Source organism: Crinia signifera, chromosome 6 (genome assembly GCF_055691185.1).
Source record: "Crinia signifera chromosome 6, ASM5569118v1, whole genome shotgun sequence".
Lineage (NCBI taxonomy): Eukaryota > Metazoa > Chordata > Amphibia > Anura > Myobatrachidae > Crinia > Crinia signifera.
Genome location: NC_139222.1, coordinates 191456344 through 191484315, shown reverse-complemented (window position 1 = coordinate 191484315; position 27972 = coordinate 191456344). Strand labels below are relative to the sequence as shown.

General features: G+C 44.4%; 1 protein-coding gene and 1 long non-coding RNA gene across 4 annotated transcripts in view; one reads left to right on the top strand and one right to left on the bottom strand.

Moving 5' to 3' along the window:
• NPFFR1 (neuropeptide FF receptor 1) overlaps positions 1-27972 on the top strand; it is a 254087-nt gene that overhangs the window by 87247 nt on the left and 138868 nt on the right. For both annotated transcript variants that reach the window (XM_083148472.1, XM_083148475.1), the window contains one exon: positions 9605-9910. In XM_083148472.1, coding sequence (XP_083004598.1) covers positions 9605-9910 — 306 coding nt within the window. The remainder of the gene's footprint in view (positions 1-9604; positions 9911-27972) is intronic.
• On the bottom strand, positions 521-16047 carry LOC146008791 (uncharacterized). 2 transcript variants are annotated; one of them, XR_014444568.1, is made up of 3 exons: positions 15949-16047; positions 12595-12684; positions 521-763 (listed from the first exon to the last, which is right to left on the bottom strand). It is a non-coding gene; the product is annotated as an uncharacterized LOC146008791 (long non-coding RNA). The 2 variants fall into 2 exon arrangements; XR_014444569.1 differs by lacking the exon at positions 15949-16047 and adding an exon at positions 15028-15158.

The following is a 27972-nucleotide window of genomic DNA, read 5'->3' as shown; positions in this document are numbered from 1 at the left end:
TGTGGGTTACGGTGTTGGAGGGACACATTGTGGGTTGGATACAGTCCATGGCAGATACAATGTGGGTTGGATACAATATAGGTTAATGTACAGGTTGGAAACAGTGTGTGTCAGATATAGTGCGTATTGAATAAAGGAACATTGGATACAGTGCAGAAAACATTAAGCACTGGATACAGTGCGCATCAGATAAAATGTTGGGTTGCATACACCAGTAGTGCACTTACTGTGGCAATGGGGTGCCGCCGGTGTCCTCAGGTTGGCAGTGTAGTGGTGTTGGCAGTGTTCTCAATGAAGGTTTGCCAGCAGTGATAACAGTGCAGGAGGGTGTGACATCAGTGTTGGCAGTGTGAGGGGGCTGCAGCTGTCCTCACTGCAGGAGTTTTGGTGGTATTGTCAGTGCGGAGTTGCCTGTAGTGACTGCAGTGCAGACTTGCCAGCGGTGTCCTCACTGCAGGAGTGCTGATGGTGTCTGCAGTGCAGAGTGCAGATGGTGTACTACTGGGGTGCCAGCAGTGTGGGTACTGTGGAAGTGCTGTCAGTTCTGACAGTTCTGATACTGTGGAGACACTGTCGTGTTGGCAGTCCAGGGGAACCGGTGATGTCACAGCATTGCGGGGGTGCTGGTGGTGTTCCCACTGCCTGGGTGCTGGTGGTGTCAACAGTGCAGGCTTTCTGGTGGTATTGGCAGTGCAGGGGTTTCATGTTGTCATCAATACAGGGTTGCTGGTAGTGTCACTCATCTTTATTTTGGGTTTAGGCCCTTAAAAGAAAAATATGGTTAGGCTGCAGGGGTGCAGAGGTTCCGGTTATGGTTAGGCTGCGGGAGCAAGGGTTATGGTTAGAAACTAAGAAGGGAGGCATAAGGTTAGGCATTGAGCGGATATAATTAGGGTTAGGCTGCTGGAGTTAGGATTAGGTTATTTTGTTTATTACCTGTATAGCACTCACATTATAGAGGTTATTCGTAAAAGTCACAAAATTGCAACTGCGGTCGACAGCATGCGGGCGCGTACAGCACAGGGCAAGGATGCCCAGCATACCCAGTTCACCGCTATGCAATTGCTTAATATTTGTAATTGCATCATAAAATCCGGTACTTGTGTATTATAGCGGCGCCCCCGATGTTGGTCGTACGATTTTTTTATCGCATCGCATGCCATACACCCGATGGCATGCGATGCGATGCGACGCGATTTTTTCCCCCTATACGATGAAAAATTGTATAAGCACCCTAAAGGGTGCTTTTAAGCACCCAACATGCTTACAATGTTAAATACACCCCCACGCCACCCCCCCTATAAACGTGAACCCGAAGCGTTGCTTACAATGTTAAATGCAGCCCCACGCCACCCCCCCACTATAAACGTGAACCCGAAGCGTGGCGAGCACAGCGAGCCCGCGAGGGGCGGTGGTATGCATCCTACAACCTTCTCATACCCCCACTATTCACGTCGGCGTGGAGTTGAGAATAGAAAGTGTGGCGAGCGCAGCGAGCCACCGAGCCCGAAGCGTGGCGAGCGCAGCGAGCCCCTCGAGGGGACGCGGATACCTTCACAGGTATCCGCGTCCCCTCGCGGGCTTCACAGGTATCCGCGTCCCCTCGCGGGGCTTTCTGCGCTCGCCACGCTTCAGGCTCGGTGGCTCGCTGCGCTCACCACACTTTCTATTCTCAACTCCACGCCGACGTGGATAGTGGGGGTATGAAAAGGTCGTAGGACGCGTACCGCTGCACTCGCCACGCTTCCGGTTCACGTTTATAGTGGGGGGTGGCGTGGGGGTGCATTTAACATTGTAAGCACCCATTAGGGTGCTTATACAATTTTTAATCGCATCGCATTGTATGGCATTGTATGCCATATACAATGTCATAAAATGTTAACATCGCGCGATATCGCATCGCATCGCATACCATCGCATACCATCGCATGCCTTTTGTTATGCGATGCGATGGGTGCCGCTATAATACACAAGTACCTAAAATCCCCCCTGTGCAGCCTAGCTGAGAATGCAGACGCAGGGCCAATATGTTTTGCCCCAAAATTGGTTCACATCCACTTAACACCACGTCACCCCACACCCAATGCATGGTGCGTACACACAGGTAAAAATCGCTGGCAATATGGTTGCTGAGCGATAAATCGCCGGGTGCGCGCTCCTGTTTTAAGACCCCCTGCCTGATTTTGGCTGTTCAGCGAATGAAGTAGAATAACCCCATTTTTTGCAAAAGTTTATAACCATAATTAGTTTTTCACATGCTCATCTTAAATATTTTAGAGAGAAACCAATTATGCACGGTCTATTCCCCTGTCATCTGCAAACATGTATTACTAATGTTTATCTGTACTTATGTATTATCTGGGCTCCCATGTTAAATGCACCCCATTTTTTCATACCCCTACTATCCAACTACGCATGGAGTTGATTTTATATAGTGTGGCGAGCGCAGCAAGCCACCGTGCCCGAAGCGTGGCGAGCCCCGCGAGGGGACGCGGTCTCATAATAAAAATGGGAGCCCAGATATTACATAAGTACCTGTTTATCTAATTAAAAATAATAGAAATTCTAATTATTCAAAGATATTTAAAAAAAACGTTCTCATGTTTAAATAGAAATATTGCAGAAAATTGAATTAAATTGCAGAAAGGTAACTGATTTTTTTTAGGTTTGTTTTTTGTTAACTTGCCCCCTCTTAAAATCTGTATGGTGATGTATGGTGATGTTTCAACACAGTCCATTAATTGGTCGTTTCGCAATAGGATTATTTTAAAGTTAGTCACAACTTCCATTTCATTAACATCATTTAAACAGTATTTTTGACTCTACTGGTGCATAATTCCAGTCCAGTAAAACAGCTGTAATTTTAGTCCAGTGATACAGCTAGGTAATTCAAGTCCAGTGATACTACTGGTGTATAATTCCAGTCCAGTGATACTACTGGTGCATAATTCCAGTACAGTTATACTACTGGTGCATAATTTCAGTCCAGTAATACAGCTGAAATTCCAGTTTAGTGATACAGCTATATAATTCCAGTCCAATGATACTACTGGTGCATACTGTAATTCTAATCCAGTTATACTACTGGTGCATAATTCCAGTCCAGTAATACAGCCGCGTAATTCCAGTCCAGTGATACTACTGGTGCATAATTCCAGTCCAGCAATACAGCTGTAATTCCAGTCCAGTGATACTACTGGTGCATACAGTCATTTCAGTCCAGTTATACTAGCGGTGCATAATTACAATACGATTATACTACCAGTGCATAATTCCAGTCCAGTTATACTACTGGTGCATTATTCCAGTAATAAAGCTGTAATTCCAGCCCAGTGATGCTACTGGTGTATAATTTCAATCTAGTGATACTACTGGTGCATAAATCCAGTCCAGTTATACTTTTGGTGCATAATTTCAGTCCAGTTATTCTACTGGTGCATAATTCCAGTCAAGTGATACAGCTGCGTCATTCCAGTCCAGTGATATTACTGGTGCATAATTCCAGTCCAGTGATACTTTTTGGTACATAATTTTAGTTCAGTTATACTACTGGGTGGATAATTCCAGTCCAGTTGTACTACTGGTGCATAATTCCAGTCCAGAGACACTTGTGGTGCATCATTTCAGTCCAGTTATTCTACAGCTGCGTCATTCCTGTCCAGTGATATTACTGGTGCAAAATTCCAGTCCAGTGATACTTTTGGTGCATAATTCCAGTACAGTTATGCTACTGGGTGGACAATACAAGTCCAGTGATACTACTGGTGCATATGGCCTTATTCTAGTTCACTCTGTCTGACAAAATCCTTTTTAGATGGACAAAACCATGTGCACTGCAGGTGGGGCAGATGTAACTTGTGCAGAGAGAATTAGATTTGGGTGGGGTTTTACTTCAAAGTGAGATCTATATTGCAGTGTAAAAATAAAGCAGCCAGTATTTACCCTGCACAGAAACAAAATAACTCACCCAAATGTAATTCTCTCTGCATAAATTACATCTGCCCCCTTCAGTGCACATGGTTTTGTCCATCTAAGAAGGAATTTGTCAGAAAGAGTGAACTTGAATAAGGCCCATGGTTTTGTCCATCTAAGAAGGATTTTGTCAGAAAGAGTGAAGTAGAATAACGCCCATAATTTTAATCCAGTTATACTACCGGTGCATAATTCCAGTCCAGTTAAACTACTGGCGCATAATTCCAATCCAGTTATTCGACTGGTGCATAATTCCAGTCCAGTAATACTACTGATGCATAATTCCAGTCCAGTTATACAGCTGCATAATTCCATTCCAGTGATACTTTTGGTGTATAATTCCAGTCCAGTGATACTACTGGTGCATAATTCCAGTCCAGTAATAAATCTGTAATTCCAATCCAGTGATACAGCTGTGTAATTCCAGCCCAGTGATACAGCTGTGTAATTCCAGCCCAGTGATACTACTGATGCATAATATTGCTGAAGAGGGTGAGGAATCGGAGCATGAGGACGACATCTTGCCTCTGTAGAGCCGTTGATGAATGAGTTCATTTTTTGTGGGGGCCCAAACAAACCAATCATTTCAACCACAGTCGTGTGGAAGACCCTGACGCTGAAGTGATTGGTTTTTTAAAGACAGTGTGCATGTCCTATTTTCGCAACATAAGGATGGTTAGGAGGGCCCATGGACAATTCCATATTGTGCTTATTTTTTGGCATTATGTGCTCTTGAGGCCTAGTTTTTTAAACTGCCATCCTGTCTGCCGCTGCAGTGCCACTCCTAGATGGGCCATGTGTTTGTGCCACCAACTAATAAGCATAGTCATCCAGCTACCTTGGTGGAACTTTTTGGCCTAAAGACAACATTGGGGCAGATGTATCATAGCAGCGCTTATCGCGCCGCTATGATACTTCCTGCTTCGCCTCAATAGCGAGGCGAAGCAGGAAGGGACATCGACAAGATGTATTAACATCTTGTCTGCCGAAGCGGGGGAGCGTTAGATCCCCCCTTCGGCGATGTCCCTTTCTGGAGATAGCGCATCAGTTAATACTGATGCGCTATCTCCTGTCCCCCGGTCGGCCGCACTGGGCATGCGCGGGATCTCGCTGTTCACGCGAGATCCCCAGCACAGCCCAGACCTAACAGCAGGGACAGCGCTGTCCCTGCTGTTTAGATAGGGCTTCGCCAGCCTGATGCTGGCGAAGCCAAACCCGGCTTCGTGCAGAACGGTCAGCGATGCTGACCGTTCATACATTCGGCCTGCTATCATTTTGATAGCAGCGCCGATATGGACAGGGGCGCATAGCGCCCCTGTCCTTTACTGCATCTCACCTCCTTCATACATGGGGGAGAAGCGGTATCAGTGCACATAACGTGCGCTGATACCCCTTCTCCCCCATAACGACCCTTCATACATCTGCCCCATTGTGAGGTGTGATGTATTTAGGAAAATACGGAAATGAGTGGATATTATTGTTATTGAGGTTAATAATAGCGTAGCATCAAAAAAAATAAATTCTGTGATTTTAGCGGATTTATGGGTGTCCCCCCCCCCCCCCAAAAAAAAAACAGATCCAAAACACAAAAAAACCCTGAAGGGTGGTGTTTTGGGAAAGATCCACATCCAAAACACTGGTGGAGATGCAGAACTAAAACATTTCACAAAACACAAAAAATGTGTTTCATTACAATAACTTAATCAGGAGTAAAAATTGTCATTGAAACATAGAAACATAGAATTTGACGGCAGATAAGAACCACTTGGCCCATCTAGTCTGCCCCTTTTTTAAACATGTTACCTCAAACCATATTTGATCCTTATTTTTTTGTAAGGATATCAATATGCCTATCCCAAGCATGTTTAAATTGTACTACTGTATTTGCCTCTACCACCTCTGATGGTAGACTTTTCCACTTATCTACTACTCTTTCTGTGAAGTATTTCTTCCTCACATTTCCTCTGAATCTTTCTCCCTCTAGTTTCAGTGCATGTCCTCGTGTTCTGCTGCTCCTCTTCCTGTGAAGAATGTCTCCCACCTGTATCTTGTTAAAACCCTTGATATATTTGAAAGTTTCTATCATGTCCCCCTTTCCCTTCTCTGCTCTAAAGTATACATATTAAGATCTTTTAGTCTTTCCTGGTACGTTTTGTGATGTAGGCCATGCACCATTTTAGTTGCCCTTCTTTGTACAGTCTCTAATGTATTTATATCCTTCTGGAGATATGGCCTCCAGAACTGAACACAATACTCTAGGTGAGGTCGTACCAATGACCTATACAGTGGCATTATTACATCTTTCTTTCTACTGCTGATACATCTCCCTATGCAACCAAGCATCTGACTTGCCTTCTTCATTGCTTTGTTACATTGCCTACCTGCTTTTAAGTCCCCTGAAATAGTGACACCTAGATCCCTCTCTTCCTCAATAGTTTCCATTATAGTGCCATTTATACTTTATTTAGTCTTTGGATTTCTGAGACCCAAGTGCATGATTTTGCATTTTTTGGCATTAAACTGTAGTTGCCATGCTCTTGACCATTCCTCTAATCTACCTAGATCCTCAATCATTTGTTTTACCCCTCCTGGTGTGTCTACCCTGTTGCATACCTTTGTGTCATCTGTAAAAAGGCACATTTTACCCTCAATTCCATTTGCAATATCACCAATAAAGATATTAAAAAGCACCGGTCCAAGTACAGATCCCTGGGGTACTCCACTTGTAACCTTTCCCTCCTTTGACTGTACTCCATTTACTACAACTCTCTGTTTTCTGTCCTGCAACCACGCTCTTATCCATTCAACTATCTTAGAATCCAATCCCAAGCTTTCAAGTTTATTTAACAGTCTGTGATGTGGGACAGTGTCAAAAGCTTTACTAAAGTCTAGATAAGCTACATCTACAGCCCCACCTTGATCTATTACTTTAGTCACCCAGTCAAAAAAGTCAATAAGATTTGTTTGACATGATCTTCCCCCAGTAAACCCATGCTGTTTTGGATCCTGTAAATTGCTGGTTTTGAGATATTCTACAACTCTTTGTTTTAAGAGTGTTTCCATCAATTTCCCTACTACTGATGTAAGGCTCAATGGTCGATAGTTGCTTACCTCTTCCTTGCTTCCACTTTAGTGCAGTGGGACTACATTCGCTGTTTTCCAGTCTTCTGGGATTACTCCAGTAGCTAGTGACTGGTTGAATAATTCTGTTATTGGTTTTAGCAGCTCCCCTTTAAGCTCTTTTAGTATCCTTGGATGTATCCCATCTGGACCTGTTGATTTATCCACTTTCAGTTTTGAGATGTCTGTGAGGACTTTCTCCTCTGTAAATGTACTTGTCTCTCCCTCAGTTTTCTGACTATACTTGCAACTTAACTGTGGCCCCTTCCCCTCTCTTTCAGCAGTGAATACTGAGCAGAAATAATTATTAATATTATCTGCTATTACATTGTCCCCTCAAGAAAACTTCCACTCTCTGTCTTCAGTCTAATTATTCCACTTTTTGTTTTTCTCCTTTCACTTATATACCTAAAAAAAGTTTTCCCCCCTTTACCCACTGACTGGGCCATTTTCTCTTCAGCCTGTGCTTTTGCACATCTGATTACCTTCTTAGCCTCCTTCTGTCTAACAAGATATACCTCTTTGTCCTCATTCTTCTGCGTCTGCTTAAATTTCTTAAAGGCCAACTTTTTTGCTTTCACAATACTTGCTACTTCTTTTGCAAACCACAATGGCTTTCTTTTTCTTGTGTTTTTCCTAACTCTTTTGACACAAAGTTCTGTTGCTTTTAGAATTGCACTTTGGTACTTGTTTCCTATCTGGGCGCCCGTCGCGGGCATCGCGGGTACATTTATGTATGGCCGCGACGCGACCGACGCGATGCCCGCGATTTCCCATTGAAACCAATGTTAAACTTGGAAATCGCGTCGGTCGCGTCGCGGCCGGCCATAAATGTACCCGCGATGCCCGCGACGCGATGCTCCCGATTTCCCATAGGAATCAATGTTAAAAGGCGCGATGGACCCGATTTTACTGTTAAATACCTCAATGGACCCGATTTGCCCATAGGAATCAATGTTAAATGGGCCACAGAGCCCAAATAGCCCCAATTAACCCTTAAATGTCCCCCCCAATTTTTGACGCCACCCCACGATCGACGCCAACCCGAAGCGTGGCGAGCGCAGCGAGCCCGCGAGGGGCGGCGGTACGCGTCCTCCGACCTTTTCATGCCCTACTATCCACTAGGGCGTGGTGTGAGAATATAATAGTGTGGCAAACGCAGCGAGCCACCGAGCCCGAAGCGTGGCGAGCGCAGCGAGCCCCGCGAGGGGACGCGGATACCTTCACAGTTATCCGCGTCCCCTCGCGGGGCTCGCTGCGCTCGCCACGCTTCGGGCTCGGTGGCTCGCTGCGCTCGCCACACTATTATATTCTCACACCACGCCCTAGTGGATAGTAGGGCATGAAAAGGTCGGAGGACGCGTACCGCCGCCCCTCGCGGGCTCGCTGCGCTCGCCACGCTTCGGGTTGGCGTCGATCGTGGGGTGGCGTCAAAAATTGGGGGGGACATTTAAGGGTTAATTTGGCCTATTTGGCCCCAAATCGGGTCCATTTAGGCATTTAACAGTAAAATCGCGGTCAATCAGGATTTTTAACATTGTTCCCTATGGGAAAATCGCGGTCATCGCGGGCATCGCGGCCATCCCAATTTACCCGCGATGCCCGCGATTACCGCGATGACCGCGATTTTTACCCCCGATGACCGCGATTATGATCGTGGGCGCCCAGATAGGAAACAAGTACCTGCACTTTTTATTTTTTCCCACTTATCCTGCACTCCTTCCAAGTTCCTCCACTCTGCCAAAGAATCCCTTACAGAGTTTCCCATCTCTACAAAATCAGCCTTCCTAAAATCTTACACCTTTGTTTTTGTCTTTATTTTGAACCATACTGCTTGATGGTCACTGGATCCCAGATTTTCACCCACATTTATGTCAGATATTCTGTCACCATTTGTAAGTATTAAGTCTAATATCGTGTCTTTACGAGTGGGCTCCCTCACCAATTGCTGGAGGGATGCTCCTTGCAAAGAATTCAGCATGTCCCTACTTCTGGTGGAACTTGCAACAGGCAGCTCCCAGTTTACATCAGGTAGATTAAAGTCTCCCATGATTATCACCTCTCCTTTTAATGCCATTTTATTGATGTCCTGCAATAGGCTCTTGTCTAGTTCCTCTTCCTGACCTGGTGGTCTGTAGATCACCCCTATACGAAGAATCACCTTCTCCCCTGTTTCTATGGTCACCCAAAGGGCCTCAGTTTTTTCTTCAATACTTTGAGGTAATAAAACACTCAATCAAACAAGTGGCCTGCTATAGATGTTTCCATTGTACAATAAATTGTTTTGAGTGATCATACACTCTAACAGGAAATAATACAATTGTACCTTACAACAATGTTGTTCTTATGGGTTCAAGTAATCATAAGCAACTATGGTAGATGCATCCACAGGGTGTATGTGCTGGGTAAGCCTCCATAAGAATGGATAAATTATGAACCACTAAACTAAAAGTTTTGCTGAATGTCGTAAAGTCTATAAATACTATTGTACTAATATAATCTTTGTTCCTAGGACCCCTTGTGCCATCATTCAACATCAGCGCTTTGGGATTTGGGAACAATACACATGTCTCCAGAGAAAATCTAACTTTCTCCTTCTACTACCAGCACTCCTCAACGATCGCAGCCATGTTCATCTTGGCCTACACTTTCATCTTTCTTATGTGCATGATCGGCAATATGTTGGTTTGCTTCATCGTGCTAAAGAACCGTCAGATGCGCACAGTGACCAACATGTTCATACTAAACTTAGCAATCAGTGACTTGCTGGTGGGAATCTTCTGTATGCCAACCACTTTGGTAGACAACCTCATCACTGGTGAGTAACTTCAAACACAGAACAATCAATAAAGGTCCAGACACTCTGGACCTTTATTAATTGTTAATAGATTGTTAATAGATGCTTATTGTTTACTACTGGAAATCTGTACTGTTCCTAACCTATAAAGAGAGGAGGATCTGAAATTTGCAAAATGAATAAATATATTGATGTTAACATGAAATGGAAAAAACACCCAGTAATGACTTTATAAGAAATGAACAAATATTGCCAAACATACAGTACCTAGGGTTTCCCCATTTTTAGAATACTACTTTAAAGGTTCATATAGGAAATATTGCTTAATACATGGTTATATTTGTTTTCTTCAGTTTTTGTTTAGGGCCTATTTATCAATGTCCATGGTACTGTTAAACATATGGGAAGAATGGTTTCATGCATGCTCAAGGATTGAATCTATTAATAATTAATGTAGGTTATATAACATGGATAACTCTCAGCATTCTCTAAAGATGCAATGTGGCTTACCCTTTCCCAAGCAGTGAATTATGAATTGCAATTCTACAACGTATCAAGCTCTAGAAACTGAAGGTTTTCAGAAATTCAGTGTGAAACTAAGTGTTAACACACTGAGCTGTGCCCCAGTTTTATTATCATATAGGGCCTTATTTTGGTTCATTCTTTCTGACAAAATCCTTCTTAGATGGGCAAAACCATGTGCACTGCAGGTGGGGCAGGTGTTACTTGTGCAGAGAGAATTAGATTTGGGTGGGGTTTTACTTCAAAGTGAGATCTATATTGCAGTGTAAAAATAAAGCAGTCAGTATTTACCCTGCACAGAAACAAAATAACTCACCCAAATCTAATTCTCTCTGCACATGTTACATCTGCCCCCCTGCAGTGCACATGGTTTTGTCCATCTAAGAAGGATTTTGTCAGAAAGAATGAACCAAAATAAGGCCCATAGTGACAATCTTATATTAATTTGCAACAGGCATATGGGGCTAAATGTAATGTACAGTAATAGCCTAAGAGTTGCCAGTGGTGTAAGATATTGTGCTGGTCTGCCCATATTTACACAACAAAACCAGGTTACATTATTCATTTGTTCCATCAATTTGATATACAGAATGTCATAAAGATGTGTCCTCCTATATCATTACTGCATTCACAACAAAGAGCGCCTCTCAACGCACCACATCCCATGCAATGTGACTAAGAAACAGTAGGAGACTGTGCTAATCCATTTTGGTACTTGTGTATTATCACTTGTGTAGCATACGTACAGCACTGTAGGCAAATCGCATCGCATGTGTGCAATGCGATCGCATGCGATGTGATCCAATTTTCCTATGTAATTTATTCACTGCAATCGCACCGCACCGCACCGATTTAATAGGGTGCGATGCCATTTACTATACACTTATATGAGATGCAATGAGATTGAGGCACCCACTATCCACATCACCCCGAAGCATGGTGCGGAACGCGTCCTCCCGACCTTTTCATCTCCCCACAATCCACGTCGGCATGGAGTTGATTATATATAGTGTGGCAAGCGCAGCGAGCCACCGAGCCCGAAGCGTGGCAAGCGCACACGGATTACGTTACATGTATTCCGCGTCCGCTCACCACACTCTATAAAATCAACTCCACGCTGACGTGGATAGTGGGGGTATGAAAAGGTCGGGAGGACGCGTTCCGCACCACGCTTCGGGGTGACGTGGATAGTGGGTGCCTCAATCTCATTGCATCTCATATAAGTGTATAGTAAAGTAAATGGCATAGCACCCTATAAAATCGCATGCGATCGCATGCGATTTTGTGGTGTGATGTGATCGCACTGCCTTGGGGCAAAAAAGAGCAGTGAATAAATTACATAGGAAAATCGCATTGCATCGCACGCAAAAACGGCATGCAATGCGATTTTCTTACGCAGAATTGCCCGCTAAGCAATTTGCTTAGTGGGCGCCGTGCTAATACACAAGTACCTCAATTTCATATGCAGTGCTGGTATAGCTGTGTTCGACTGATTTCTGAAGCTGTTACCAAGTGCTACGATGCAGCAGCTACGGCCTTTATCCATATCAAGTTATGCTATATATAAAGACAGATATACCAATGTTGTGGTATAGCTCACAGACAATGGGCCAGATGCACCAAGATTCAAAAAGTGATAAAGTGGAGAGATAAACAACCAGCAAATGCAGATGGGCCCGGTCTTTGGAAGGGAGGGTGGCTAAAGTCAACACTGGCCTGATCTACTCAGGGCCAACGCAGCGCCGAGTAAGTATTGACTTATGTGACTCTGCACATGGGGCATGGGTGGGGAGGGAAAGCCATTCCATAGTGAGTGCATTTCCCCTGCTTCACAGGACTGTACCATTCCAACCGTGCACAGTGGTGGCTCTTAACTCAGGCAGGGAAGGGGCTACCTCAGCATCCCTTCCCCTGTGTGCCGCCCTCCCTCCTGTTAAATTCCAGCAACTCGCTGAGTCGCCCCGGTGGCCGTCGATGTCGAATCGGTATCATCGGCCGCCAGGATTGAAGCGTCCGTACGCCCCATAACACTGTTATGAAACAGATATACCGTAAGTGACTTTTCTATGGTGATTTCTGTATTGATAAAGAGGTTGCAGTTTACCTTGCGCTCTTGTTTTCCCAAGGACTCCTATTTGATATTTATCTGACCCTCTATGCTGTAAATGTTATTTTCAAATTACCTTTACAAAGCATTCCCTGTATTCTTGTTACTCCTTTGTGCTTTCAATTACTGTACATCCGGAGGGATAACTTATCCCAGTCATCTCTGCCTGTGGACAATACATAACCAAGGCATTTCATTAGACGAGGAGACAACATGATGTGGAACTTTTGATTTACCAGCATTATAAATACCCTGGCACACAACACTGTATGTTCTACAGAAAACTGCCAGACAAGGTCATCCATTGTCCCCACAGACTAACATGTTGTTGGTATCCTCATATCTAGTTGTGTTTTGTCATAACTGATTTTTATATGGCAGAAGGTGCAGGTCAAAAAGCAAAATCTGCATAGTTGGAAAGGAGCAGGGCGATAGCGGGGTTTAGACAGAGGGTTTGACACTAGTGCTAGGATTTTAATTTAATTCCTGACTAAATTTGGTCAGGCAAACCTCCTACTGTATATATCCTTCCTCCAAAGACAGTTATGTGCAGAGAGAGTTATTTTTTGGGTGGGGTGTGTTCAAACTGACATCTAAATAGCAGTGTAAAAATACAGCAGCCAGTATTTACCCTGCACAGAAACAAAATAACACCCAATCAAACTCTCTCTGCACATGTTACATCTGCACCACCTGCAGACACATGGTTGACCATTTGCTAAAAAAGCAGCTTTGCAATCAGGTCTGAATTAGGTCCATTTACAGCAGGTGAAAGCTAGATTTTGATGTTGCTAATATAGGGGCCGATTAAGACACCTTCATTAGGGTCTGAATTCGTCCCCATCCCTGATGTTCAGGGCAGGAACAAACCCTGGGAGCGAATAGCTTTGGCAAGTTTCCCACTCGCCGGGCCGTTTGGTCGAGGAGGGGAGAGAGGTTTACCCCTGCAGATGCCTGCTTAGGGCATATCGCCATGCCTGCCCCGAATTCGGCGATCTGCGGGCATTCTAGACTGACTTTTATCAGCAAACGTCAGAAAAATCATTTGACGGTGAGCGACCAGACTCCATGCAGCCCAGCGAACACTTCTGCTTTTCTCACTGCATTAATAGTCGCACCAGTCTGTTGCAACCATTCATTTTCCTTGCAGATACAGTAAGGAGAAGATCCATGAACATTATTTGAAGTGGCTTATTTAACCCTTTGAGTACCAAGTTTTCTGTGAGTGATCCTCAAAATATCCGCTAACAATGGCAGTATCGTTCACAGCAACTGTTTTTTCTAGTATAAATAAATACAAATACAGCCAAGTCCATTCATTGAAGTTTAGTTAAATATCGCACCCAAAAAAAGAACAATCGCTGTGAGTGGCACTGGCATTTTTAATTGATATTTTGAGCATCAGAACAACGTTGGCATCCAAAGGGTTAATAAAAAAGGTTTGCTTGGCAATGTTCACACCTATTTTGACAAATTCACTTGGCACTCAAAAGACTAATGTGTAATTTGAAATTTGTTCATTCAAATGGTATTTTGTAAAATTTTATTTCATGGGAATAGAGAGAAACAAAATACTGTACAGATGGAGCAGGCATCATCCTTGGCCGGCGCTCGCCAGATCCCTTGCACTGGCGAGCGCCGGCGATAGAGACTGGGACGTGCGTGCGTCTCACACGCACACGCGTTCCAGTATCACAGCGGCTGGGCAGCATCTCCCTGCCCGTCTCCACTTCAGGGAGACGCTGCCCAGTTTGTGGGGGGGGGGGGGGTGGTGAAGCGGGAGAGGTGGCAGGGACCGGCGGCAGGCTCTGTTTGCAAAGGGGCGTGCGAGCGTGTCGTGCGCGCCCCTGGCGGAAGCCAGCCGCTGGCGGGGCTGGCGATTCTAGCCCCTGCAAAGATGGAGCTCTGTATGTCATCTGATAGCAGTTCTGGTTTGAGACTTGTGGGGGCCCAGGGGCAACAACTTTGTGGGTACCTGGGGTGGCAAACCCCCCTTTTTCCCATGTGGCACCGTAGTTTCCCTGCAGTGGCAGCCTGCACGCCCAGCCAGTGACTGAGTGGCAGGCTGCTGCTTTACATACTATAATCTACTATATGGTGGCTCAGCTGTCAGTCAGTGCACAGGGAAACTGGAAGCCGTTGAGAGATGCCTGCGCTCTCAGATCCCCTCCACACTGACTGACAGCTCTGATAGCATGTAAAGCACCAGCCTGCCGCTCAGTCACTGGCTGGGCATGCAGGTTGCAGGGAAGCTCCGGTGGTGTGGCCTGTGAGCATCTGATCATGTGAAGGCTCTTAATTTGCGGTGGCCCCGGAATGGCCACACCTATCGCCCCTCTCCTAATCCGGCCCTGTCTCCAAAAATGAGACCTCGTTCAGGGCCGGTCACTTTTTATTTTAATTTAACAAAGAGCCTTATTTGTACTTTACATATGCGCAGGGTCCATTTCCCAAAATGGTTGAGGGTGAGGGAAGAGGCCAGGGACCTCCGTCGTTAGACAGCGATTACCTGGCTTCTGAGACTGGGTGCTTGCACATCCCCACGGGTGCCGCAAGCCTCCTGATGGTGTGTCAGTGTTGCGATTCTGGAACATAAGGGGCAGCAGTGATCACTACCACAGCAACAGGTGTCTGCTTGTAATAGACGCCTGCTGCTGCATTACCATACTGTGCTATCTCTGCTTGCAGTGACACCCACTCCAACCACCTCATATACATTAATGTTCTTAATTAGTATGTACAAAGATGATTAATCCCTAGTGTGTAAGTGTGCACACTATGACAGATGTGACTGATCAAAAGAGCTAAAACTTATAGAGCACTATACTGTGTATAGAGGAAGATAATGGCAGTGTATAAAATCAATTAATAGATCACAATTGCTTTTATGCCATATCTAAAACCTAGATCAAAAGCTTGTATCAAGTACTTGAAAGAAGAACGATTAATTTAAAAGGCATACATATAAAAACATATACCATAAAGGAAGTTTCCACTTTAAGACAACAAAGAATTATTTCAGCACCGAGCTATTCCGCATAAAGAAATGACATGGTTTTACTTCCTTTTATCCAATAATTACAGCATCACATAATACATTTAATTCAAGGAAAGAGCAGTTAGGAGTCGTCTCCCTCATACAGAATTTGCGCATTAAGAAATGGCACGCAGTGACCGTGATAAGTGTACATGCAGCTGTGTGATTCATAGTTAATCTCTGTACTCTGTCATCTATATCCTATAGTTATGCTGTAACTATATAAACACAACATTTTCTGCTGAAAGGAACATATACTAAGAGCTGCTGGATTGTTATGTAGAATTAATATAATACATCTCATGTTATTCCATTCAAGTGATGTATTGTGCACTAAAACAAGTGTAATATGTGTGTGCAGAAGCAATACAAAGTACAAGTGTAATAACCTACTATACAATGTATTTGTGTCATGATGAAGCACACTATGGTGAATAATTCCCAGCATCCTCGGCAGCTGCACAGAAAGTCTGTAGCATGTCACATGACCTGTGTCAGAAGGAGGGTGAGCAGTTGGACAGGGCAGTTGGTGTGGAGAGGTCCAGGCAGAAAGAGTGTGGCAGACAGAGGGAGCATGGAGGACGCTTATACTTACTGGGGGTATGCGGAGACAGCTCATCAGTTGCTGGGATTCCCTCTCAAGTTATTGCTGTCACCTGTTGGACTGTAAATGATAAAAGGAAAGGTGTGGTGAGTCCAGTCCCAAAATACATTCATACGAGCACAGAAAATGGGTGTTCTCATATTTACCTACACAGCTGTATACAGTTTAAAGACATTTTGGGGGAAATGTACTAACAAAAATTTGTTTTTTTTTGGCGTATTCGTTTTTTTATTCGTATTGTACTTACAAATACGAATGAATACACCATCGAAAGAATACGACAGGAATCACCATTCAAAAGAATGGTGATTCCTGATTTACTAAGCGGCCGTATTGAAAATTCTGGGCTGTAATAAAAAATCAGGAAACCCGGCAAATAGGGGTCCAGGTCCGGGGCTGGTTCCCAAAATATGGGGACAAAATGACTAGGGGTCCCCCGTATTTTAAGAACCAGCCTCAGGCCAAACCAGCCAGCAGGGTAATGCCACAGCCGGGGAGACTTTTTATACAAGTCCCTCTGGCCAAAGCATTAATCCCTACCAACTAGTAATCCTGGCCAGGGGCTCTGGGGGAGTGGGGACCCCCCCAATAAAGGGGTCCCCCCCTCCAGGACTTACCTGACCAGGCTGAAGCCTGGTGCTGTCCCCAGTGACCCTGGAGCGGTGGTCACCGGGCTGATTAAGTGTAAAAAAAAGAATAAACTATTGTTTAATACTGTGGAACTATGAGTCCCAGCAAGCCTCCCCCGCAAGCTAGGACTTGGAGAACCACAAGTCCCAGCATGTGGGGCGTTAAAGGGCCCGCCGGCACTTGTAGTTCCACAGTATGAAAAATAGTCAAATAAACACACACAGACACAAGCAAAATAAAACTTTAATACATCCAAAGCCCACACATACTGATACTTACCTATATTGATCCCGTCGGTAGGTCCCGGGGTCCAGTGCTCCTGGCTCCGAGGATCCTGGGCTGTAGAGTCCGGGGCCTTGGTCCTGGGTCCGGGGCTGGTCTGGGGCTCCAGGGCTGTAGAGTCCGGAGTCCAGGATCCGAAGAAATCCAGAGGGGTACCTGTGGAAGGAAATCCAACTTACCAAGCTCCTCAGGCAAAGATCTGTCCTCTTTGTTCCGAAGTAGTCCAGGTCTTCAGAAAATAACAAACACTGGCTATTCCGGCCGGTAAACGAGATGGACTGAGGAGAGACGCTTCATCTTCCGTGCCTCTCCTCCGAATGATTCTATTGGCCGCCTAGCGCAAGGGGGGGCGATCCATGTCCTTCCCCTCGTCGGGATTTCGGTGGTCGGGATTCCGAAGTCGGGATTTCCTTTTTACCAATGCCGGAGAGGGAGGTGCTGAACATGTGCTAAATTGAACTCGCTATAAAATGGTTTTGCGAGCATCTATATTGCAAAAAAGAGATTTCTTTACCACTTTTTCATAAGGCAGTTTAGCATTCAATGCAGCTTGGGGAAATAGCATACAATAACTGTAGAAGTCAAAGCATGGGCTTGTTAAAGTACAGTAAGGAGAGAGATCAGCAAAGTAGCTAGGATTACACCTGAACTAAACTCATTGGGCCTTATTCAGATCTAGTTGCAGTACTAATTTGTTCTCAAAATGGGAAAAACCATGTGCACTGCAGGTGGGGCAGATGTAACATGTATAGAGAGAGTTAGATTTGAGTGAGTTATTTTGTTTCTGTGCAGAGTAAATACTGGCTGCATTATTTTTACACTGTCATTCCCGCCCCCTGTCAGATCCTATATTTGTACGAAGGGAAGGGGATTGTCACAGGCGAGGTATTGGCGTTATAGTATTAATGTATAAACCAACATGTGACCTGTTTTGTATAAAATTCTATACAGGTGCTTGGTTGGTGGTGCTCCCAAGGTTGTTCAGCAATCAATATGCCTGCGCAGGCTGTACCAATACATTTTACCAGACGTTTCTCAAAAAAGTATAACAATTTTAATAAGAATAATACATATAAAATTATATATAAAATATCACACTGTACATGTTAAATTCCTAGACATATAGTCCAAGGGGATTATATGGTGTATCGCCGGGATACTTGTTTAGATCAATTAAAGCTGAGATGGGATATGTGAATGCTGACAAGGGTTTATATTCCCATCCTGGTCGGTTTGGTGAAAGCTGTTATCCAGACAATTGGATCAGCAGTCCAGAAGTTGCCCTATAATTGCAAGGGCTCAGGCTCCCCACTTGATGCACACAACCTCTTGGAAACTAGAAAATTAGGGATCATGCAGGTATCCCAGAAGGTGGAAGTCCAGATTTTTCTAGTAGGGGCGTCTGTGGGTGGGTATGGGCTGTTTACCACAATTTGAGATGGTTTCTTTGACCAGTTTGAGATGGATCACGATTTGAAGAATGATGTCAGTAGCAATCGTCTCAGTGGCACAAGTATCACAGGTATTTCAAAGCTCAAGCTCAAAGCCACCGGGTAGCTCAGCACAGCCTCCTGTATAAGGGAATGGGTGGGTGCCCGCACTATGGAGTAGATAGATATCCCCAGCATGCTGGGCAGCACTCCAAAAAACTTTTCTTAAGGTGCGTAAATAGCAGCAAGTTTATTGCTATAGACTTGCTGCTATTTATGCACCTTAAGAAAAGTTTTTTTGGAGTGCCCCACACCATGCTGGGGATATATATATATATATATATATATATATATATATATATATATATATATACATACAGTATACTGTATATATGTTCTTTATTTTTCTGGTGTATACTACATCCCAATAGTATACACCATAAGTTCTGTGTATTATTGTTCTGCCTCCACAAAGCATTATGCAAGCGGCACATTAAAAAAAACAACAACAGTTATCCTGACAAAGGGAAGAGAGCACGAAACGTTTATGTATGGAATAAAATACCACTCTCACTTGTTTACTGAGTCTCTGAGTGCCGCTTGTCCAGTTTGGGAAGTGTATTCAGGGTGTTGCAACCCATCTTGAGGGCACAGGATCAAGTAAGTTCAAGGTGACACTGGCGTGCTGGGACATATTTGGTGTGTGTATATGTATGTGTATATATATATATATATATATATATATATATATATATATATCGAGGGGGGGTATGATCCGGCACTCAGTACAAACAAAGTACAGTTGCTCCAGGTGACCCTGCCGCAGAAAATATACAGAGGGATGCTCCCGGGGGAGCGATGGCCGGCACTCACGGAGTCTCTTCAAAGAAATCAATCAGGCAACACAGCAGTGTTATGTCAACGTTTCTGAGGTTTTTAATGTACCTCTTTCGTCAGGACAACAATAATAACAGTAAAATACAACATATAAATAGCTTACCAATTGACCCACATGATGCTCCTGCACGCTGCACCCGGCGGGGAGTCGCGATGACGTCACAGGGGCGCGCCACGCACCGGCGTCACGACAGACAGCCCAGGGGGCGTGTACAGGAAGCCACAACAAGACATCACCATGGAGACTGTGAGGAGACAGCGTATAAACACACAGTTACAATTGGCATTTTAGCATGAATCTGACATATTAAACGATCTGAAGAAAAGCAGGGTGGTTACACAAATAGGAATAAGTGATACTAAAGTAGATCTAGTATATGCACAGAGGATAAATTAGGAGAGAGAGCGCATGGGAAAATACAATGTAAACGGCAGAGAGATTAATTCATAAAAAGCAATACAGACTTTGCTTTTCGTTAAGCCCTAACGGGGCCACTGTCTGCAGTCTGTCTATCCAACGTGCCTCTCGCTGCAGCAACAATTTGCTGCGATCTCCTCCTCTGGTAGAAGGGGGAATCCAATCTATCATTTTACATTTTAGTGATGCCAAGGAGTGATTCATAAGGATGCAATGCCTGGCTACAGGCTGTTCATTGCTTTTCCCCTCCATGGCCTTTCTAATGTTAGATCGGTGTAAAGCCATCCGCTCTTTAAAAGTGCGGATGGTTTTTCCCACATACAATTTACCACACGGGCATTTGATGTAATATACCACGTGTGTACTAGAGCAAGTAAGTGGAAAGCGAATCAGGTATTTTTTCCCGGATCTAGGATGTGAAAAGCTGTCACCAGGCTCCAAGGCATTGCACGTGGTGCAGCCTAAACATCTGTAATTACCGGGTTTCCTGGTCAAAAAATGTGGGGTAGGAGTACTCTTAAAGGATGAAATATCATTATGGACTACCCACTGTTTGATATTTTTACCTCTCCTATACCCTGGCATAATGGTTTTGTTTTTAAGAGTAGTAAGGGAGGAGTCATTACTGACTATTGGCCATAGAGATTTGGCCTTTAGTACAATATCAGTCGAAGTAGTGGAATAGTCCATGGGGAAAATCATCCTGTCTGAAAGATTATCCCTAGTACGAGGATGTAGAGTATTAGTTCTAGGAGTATTAAGAACCCTCTGTTTGGCTTCTTGTAAGTTAGCCCAACTGTATCCTCTTTTTAGAAATTTGCTCATCAGAGCGTCCATCTCAGTCAAGGCATCACTTTCATTAGTGCATATCCGCCATATCCTGAGCAGTTGAGAAAAAGGCAAGCCTCTTTTTAAGGCCGGCGGATGATGGCTATGGGCCTGCAACAATGTGTTTCTCTCAACTGCTTTGTGGTATAAAGAAGTGACAATCTCATTCTGGACAATAGAGATGGAAACATCAAGAAAATGAACATTCACATTACTCATATCAAAGGTGAATTTGGTATCTACATCTTTCTCATTAATGTTAGACAGGAATGACAACAAAGCTTCCTCAGGTCCAGACCAAAACAGGCAGATATCATCGATGTAACGACAGTATAAAGAAATACTGTTCGCCACCACAGGATCAGAAAAAAATATCTCCTGCTCAACACTGTACATATAGGCATTTTCGTAGCTCGGAGCTACGCAAGATCCTATAGCACACCCACGTTTTTGATTGTAGATAGCACCATCAAACAAAAAATAATTGCGGGTGAGGGTCAGCTGTAAAAGTTGTAAAAATAAATCGATGTCTGGGCCTTTGTAGTGTGGGCTAGAGGAAAGCAATTTGCGTGTGGCATGAATACCCCTATTGTGAGGAATGGTGGTATATAGGCTCACTACATCTATAGTGGCCATCCAATGTTCACCAATTAAAGGGGACAGGTCCTGCAATTTGAGTAACAAAGAAGTAGTGTCCTTGAGGTAAGTAGACAAATGCTGTATGACAGGCTGTAAATAAAAGTCCAGAAATTCTGAGATGACATAGTAAAGAGAGTCATTGGCAGCGATTATCGGCCTACCAGGCGGTTTTAGGGAATTTTTATGAAGTTTGGGGATGGTGTAAAACACCGGTATCCTAGGGAACTGCATCATCAAGGAATCACAAATCTTCTTAGAGATAAGGTTCCTAGATACAGCCGCAAGCAAAATCGAATCCAATTCAGATTTAAAATCGATGGTAGGATCCCCACTCAACTTCTCATAAACCAGAGGGTCATTTAGTTGACCATAAATCTCCTCCTTGTAATCGCTGAGGTTTTGCACCACTATCCCCCCGCCTTTATCAGCGGGGCGGATAGTGATGTCTTGATATTTACTCAAATCACGTAAGGCACTCATTTCGGACTTGGACAAATTGGGTCGACTCTGCAATGACTTATTGGGGCTATCCACAAATTTATCCATTTCACGGGAGAAATATTTAATGGCTACATTTGTAGACATCGGATCAAATGTAGATTTTAAACGAATGGGACACTCTTCCCTAGGCATATCAGAGTCGCCAAAATGTTCTTTCAACCGCAGCTGTCGACAGAATTTAAATGTGTCCACCTTATTGTCAAAAGATTCACAAGAATGGGTAGGGATGAAAGTAAGGCCTTTATTAAGAACAGACACTTCTATGTCAGTAAGAGTTCTGTCCGACAAATTAAACACCAGGTTGGAGCCTAAGGCTTCTTCTTTCCTCCTTTGCCTTTGCCCTTGGCCTGCACGTCTGGTGTATTTTCTGCAGTGCCAGCTTTTCGGGCTCGGGTGGCCACCCCCGGAGGGGGCTTTTTGGAGGTACCAGGTCTAGGATCTGTTCCCAGGTCATTTTCACTGGCTGATGAAGCCGCTCCACTTGAAGATTCAGTATCAAATCTTACTCTCCGGAATTTGCGTGCCCTTTGCTGTCTGGCCAATTGTACATTTCTGTTATTCACCCAAGAATAGACTTTTTGTTCCGCATAATCTTTGGTGACGGTCTCCAGCTTTGATTTATATATATATATGTTCTTTTGGTACTCTTTACCTAGCACGGCGCCCACGATTTTGATCGTGGGCATCGCAGGTAAAAAAATCGCGGGCATTGAATGCACTAAAAATCGGGTGCGACGCGACCGATGCGATGCCCGCGATTTCCCATAGGGAACAATGTTAAATGTCTCAATTGACCCGATTTTCCTGTTCAATGCCTCAATTGACCCGATTTTTCCATAGGAAACAATGTTAAATGGCCCACAGAGGCCAAATAGCCACCCTGAAGTGTGAAATGGCCCCCACAATTGTTAACACCACCCCACGATCAACGTCAACCCGAAGCGTGGTGAGCGCAGCGAGCCCGCGAGGGGCGGCGGTACGCGTCCTATGACCTTTTCACACCCCCACTATCCACGTCGGCATGGAGTTGAGAATAGAATAGTGTGGCGAGCGCAGCGCGCCACCGAGCCCGAAGTGTGGCGAGGGGACGCGGATACCTTCACAGGTAAACGCGTCCCTTCGCGGGCTTCACAGGTATCCGCGTCCCCTCACGGGGCTCGCTGCGCTCGCCACGCTTCAGGCTATTCTATTCTCAACTCCATGCCGACGTGGATAGTGGGGGTATGAAAAGGTAGTAGGACACGTACCGCCGCCCCTCGCTGGCTCGCTGCGCTCGCCACGCTTCGGGTTCACGTTGATCGTGGGGTGGCGTTAACAATTCTGGGGGCCATTTCACACTTCAGGGTGCCTATTTGGCCTCTGTGGGCCATTTAACATTGTTTCCTATGGAAAAATCGGGTCAATTGAGGCATTGAACAGGAAAATCGGGTCAATTGAGACATTTAACATTGTTCCCTATGGGGCATCGCGTCGGTCGCGTCGCTCCCGATTTTTAAGTGCATTCAATGCCCGAGATGGCCGTGATGGGCGCCGTGCTAAGTAAAGAGTACCGTTCTTTTTTTCTGGTGTATACTACACCCCAATAGTATACACCATAAGTTCCATGTATTATTGTTCTGCCTCCACGAAGCATTATGCAAGCAGCACATTACAAAAAAAATAACAGTAAAGATCAAATTCAATTTTTCTCTTCTTTATTCATTGTTTGTGTGTACTGCACCCATAGCATACTGTCAGAAGTTCCATGTGTGATTGTTCGGCCTCCACGCAGCGTTATACAAGATGCACAAAAAAATATAACAAATAAACTATTTTGCTCATCTTTATTGTTTGTGTGTCCTGCACCCCAATACACCATACTGATACTGTCAGAAGTTCCGTATGTTAATAACCAGCCAGCTTGCTGCAGACTGTGGCCTAAATTAAACAAAAACAACATTGTGAGCTGTAAAGTGGTCAAAATTGTCAGGAAAGGGCTGGAAATTAATGTTATTGAGGTTAATTACTCTAGGGACAAAAAAAAGAAGCAAGAATTACACGATTTGGGTGTTTTTTTTACCATTTTTGAAAAAATCCAAAGCCTTTCACCGCTGTTTGACAAAGCCAAATCCAAATTCCGGCGTCAAATCCAAATCTTCGGCCCCGGCGCTCATTTCCAGTGAGAATAGACAGGAAGTAGGAAATGTCACTCACCCCGACACCTCCCATGGATTTGTCCATTACCCATTTTGAATAAGCAATTTTTGTCTTTTCACCAAGCCAGATAAAATGTAACATAGCTCTCTTTATACACCGTTCATCTATATAATTAATGCAAAAAAGAAATTAATTGCATAATATAGAGAACCTTGGGAAGTATGATGGTTTCTAAGACAGCTATACTACCCAATAAGGAAAGAGGGAGATCTTCCCAACCTTCTATCTTAATAATTTTTGTAATAACCAACGTGAAGTTAAAGTTGTATAAACTGAGAGATCTCCAGGCACTTGTACTCCTAAATATTTGAAATGGGAGTTAGTAATTGTAACAGAAGATGTGGAAGTAATTGAAGAGAGGAGAATATGAGGTACATCTCCAGGATTGAAAATAAAGGGTCATACACAAAAAGGAGCATGTTGTCCGCAAACAGTGGGACTTCTTATCACGTATCTTGTATTCCTTTGTAGATTTTTGAGGACCTTAGAAGCATAGCCAGAGAGCAAAAGGGGGGCAACTCTGTCTCGTACCCTTTTCTATACAAAGGGGTCTGATAGAAAGCTGTTGCAGAAAATCTGAGTCTGTGGGGTAGAGTACAACAGCTGAAGGGTGTGTATAAAGAACTGTGGGAACTGAAAATGCCTAAGGGTGATGTACATATAGATGGCTTTATAAATTAAAAGCCTTTTTGGTACTTCTGTACTTTCACGGCACCAGCATGGCGCCGCGCGTCAGAGTCCCCTTGCGGGGCTCGCTTCGCTCGCCCACGCTGCGGGCTCGGTGGCTCGCTACGCTCGCCACGCTAATTAAAATCAACTCCATGCCAACATGGATAGTGGAGGTATGAACTATCCATGTTGGCATGGCGTTAACTTAGTTTATTTTACTTAGTTAGTGGCGAGCGTAACCCGGAAGTACGCGCGGCGCCATGCTGGCGCCGTGAAAGTAAAGATGTACCACCTTTTTTTGCATCGAGTGAAAGTATTGCATAACTCAGGGATTGAGAAGCAGTTACATGCAGCTAGGGTGAATGTATAATGTGCGGGAGTATTTATTTTAAAGGATCAGCCATGAATTTTGCAAGCAGTTTGTAATCCAGGTTCAAAAGAGATATATGTCCAGATGCACTATAGGTGCCTGTGCACAGTACAATGGCACAATGTGATGCGATGCACGCTCCCACGGTCACACAAACTGAATGCGATGCGATCCAGCCCATAACAGGTGTGATCATCGCATTGTGTATGGGCACCTTAAGCTTTGAAAGTGATAAAATGGAGAGTGATAAACAGCCAAAAAATCAGCTCCTGTCTGACATTTTTCAAACAGTCTGTGACATGTCAGGCAGGAGCTGATTGGCTGGCTGTTTATCACTCTCCATTTTATCACTTCTGAAGCTTAGTGCATCTGGCCCATGGGGCGGTATGAACCCGCGAGGAAGAGGTCTCTATCTGGTTTGGGCAAAATATTGGGGACCGCTGATTTAACCAACTAAAGTGGTACCTATTGTGGGTAGCAATAACTTATAAAACTCTCCACTATAGCCATCGGGACCTGGGCTTTATAGGGCTTTAGATGCTTTATTGATGAATCGACCTCTTTAATAGTGATCGGGGAAGGCAAAGATACCGATATATTTGGGGGACGGGAATAGTAGATAGTCCCAAATGGTAGAAGACAAAAGGTATAAGGGGGTTAGTAGGGCGATCAGGAAAGGTGCCTGAAGACAAATTCTTAACGAAAATAAATGAGTCGGTTTGATCAAAGGATTATTGCAGGCGTTCCCAACCACGGTCCTCAAGACACACCAACAGTGCAGGTTTTAGTGATATCCAGGCTTCGGCACAGATGGTTAAATCAGAATCACTCAGGTACTAATTAAGTCACCTGTGCTTAAGCCTGGATATCACTAAAACCTGCACTGTTGGTGTGCCTTGAGGGCCGTGGTTGGGAATGCCTGGATTATTGGGTAGAGATGTTGAATATAATTCTTTGTAAAACTGTTGTATAGTGTGAGCTATCTGCTTATTCAATTTCGTGAGTCCACCACCAGGGGTGCACAAAGGGTGAACCATTACTGTTTTTTGAGAACCTTTCATCACAGAAGGCCATCCTAACATTTGAAGTTTCAGTGCCTCCTGCAAAAAAAGCCAAATTAATATTGCTTTTACTTAAATACATGTAAATATAGTTTTTGCCTTTTAGCCAGGAAGTTACAGTTATACCACCCATGTTCCAGGTGCTAACTTGCAAGTCAGGCATTACTCAGTGAGCCAATGTTATAAATGGGATAATCCTGAAGGTGTGTAATTTGTGGCCTTCCCATGAAAGATCTTTAATCGTAGGAGAAGCTGACCAAATTACCACTTTATGCAGATAATTCAGACAGCGAAAAAGTGTGATGTGAGGTCGCAGTCAAGAGGTAGTGGGCGCCAGGCCTAATCTATGAATCCTCTCGATAACTATGTCTTGGAAAACTGCCTCAATATCAAGCAATTAAGGCAAAGTGAGCCAATGCGTTGCCCTTAATGATTTCCGTTGTAAGCTGACCAATCTGATATTATTCCTTCGCAATCTAATTTTCATATCTTACACTCTTTTCCTGAGCTGATAATTTTCAGTGCTAAGTCTACTAATAGTGTGCTGGATATCAACAATGTCACGAGACGTTACCCTAATCTGCTGCTCAGTAATGCTGTGTCTTAGCTGCTGCAGCTATGAGGTGATTTCAGCGACAGCTTTAGAACCTTTTTCTGGTCCACACGCAACACTGTGAATTGCGCAGCATTGCTTGTGGATTAAATGCTGCCTGCCACTCAGACAGCTGCCTCTCGCTTGCTGTGTTCACCTACCATCGAATGATTTGGAAGGAGAACGCAAAACTAAGACACTAAGGTGTCTTAGCTTTGAGTGTTCCCTGTACAGGAACAGGATGGGCAGCTGACATCTGCCCCCAGCAGCCACGTCACTGCCTAAATTCCATGGGAACGACCAGTGTATCCATGGGAGCACCCATGAAATGTTGGGCGTTCCCATCGGTGTGTCACCTCCCCGCAGACCCACACCCCCAGCAGGCACTGGTTGGTGCTCACAGGATGGCAACCTACAAGTTTGCCGTGCCCGTTCACACCCAGCATATGCACATGCGCAGAAAGGGGGTTCATAGTTGCAGTGATGGCCTCCACCACTTCCCTACAAGTAACGGGCTTCAGAGCCGTGACTTGATCTGGTGCCATGTTGTCTGCTGACTGTCTCCTCTCCTGCTGTGGCTGCTGTGACAACTGTGTTCCCAGTAGGCTTAGATAGTGGTCCATCCTGAGGCTGTTGGAGGTGAGGGGGAGAGTATGTGGAAGGTTCAGGGACTCCACTGAGTCTCAGTGAGCCTAATAATGGTGTCTTAAGGGAGGCAGGAAGTGGAGCTGAAGGACCGAGCTCCTCACTCCATCAGACCGGAACCGGAAGTCTTTTTAGTGTCTCTTAAATTCAGCCTGCCTGCCTCTTACTGTCTTACTTTACCTTCACCCTTTTCTTTTTTCACATTCTCTAAAGAAGAATAGTGATGAGGCACTCAGAACTCTCATACTGTCTTTAAATGTTTAAGTCTTACATTTGCCATCAGAAAATATAAAATATACACAAGCGTACTTACATTATAACCCCAAATTCTACACATGTCTTTGATCAACACTGTATCCTCCTTTGTGCGGGAGTGTGGCAGACACAAATCCCCCAAGTGTTATCACCTTGGAAAATAAATACTGTATATGCATAACTAACTACACGTGTATTGTGTGCACTGTCTGGTGCATATAGACATTTATAAACCTGGGGCAGATCTAACAATGAAGTTACCAAGGTAGCACTAGTCAAAAGAAAGTACATAATACAAACAGATGGAGCCGCGCTCATTCAACCCACCGGCGCTCCACAGCTTTCCATCCCGGTGTGCCGTTTGCCGAGACGGTGTCGGTAAGTAACAAAAGATACATAC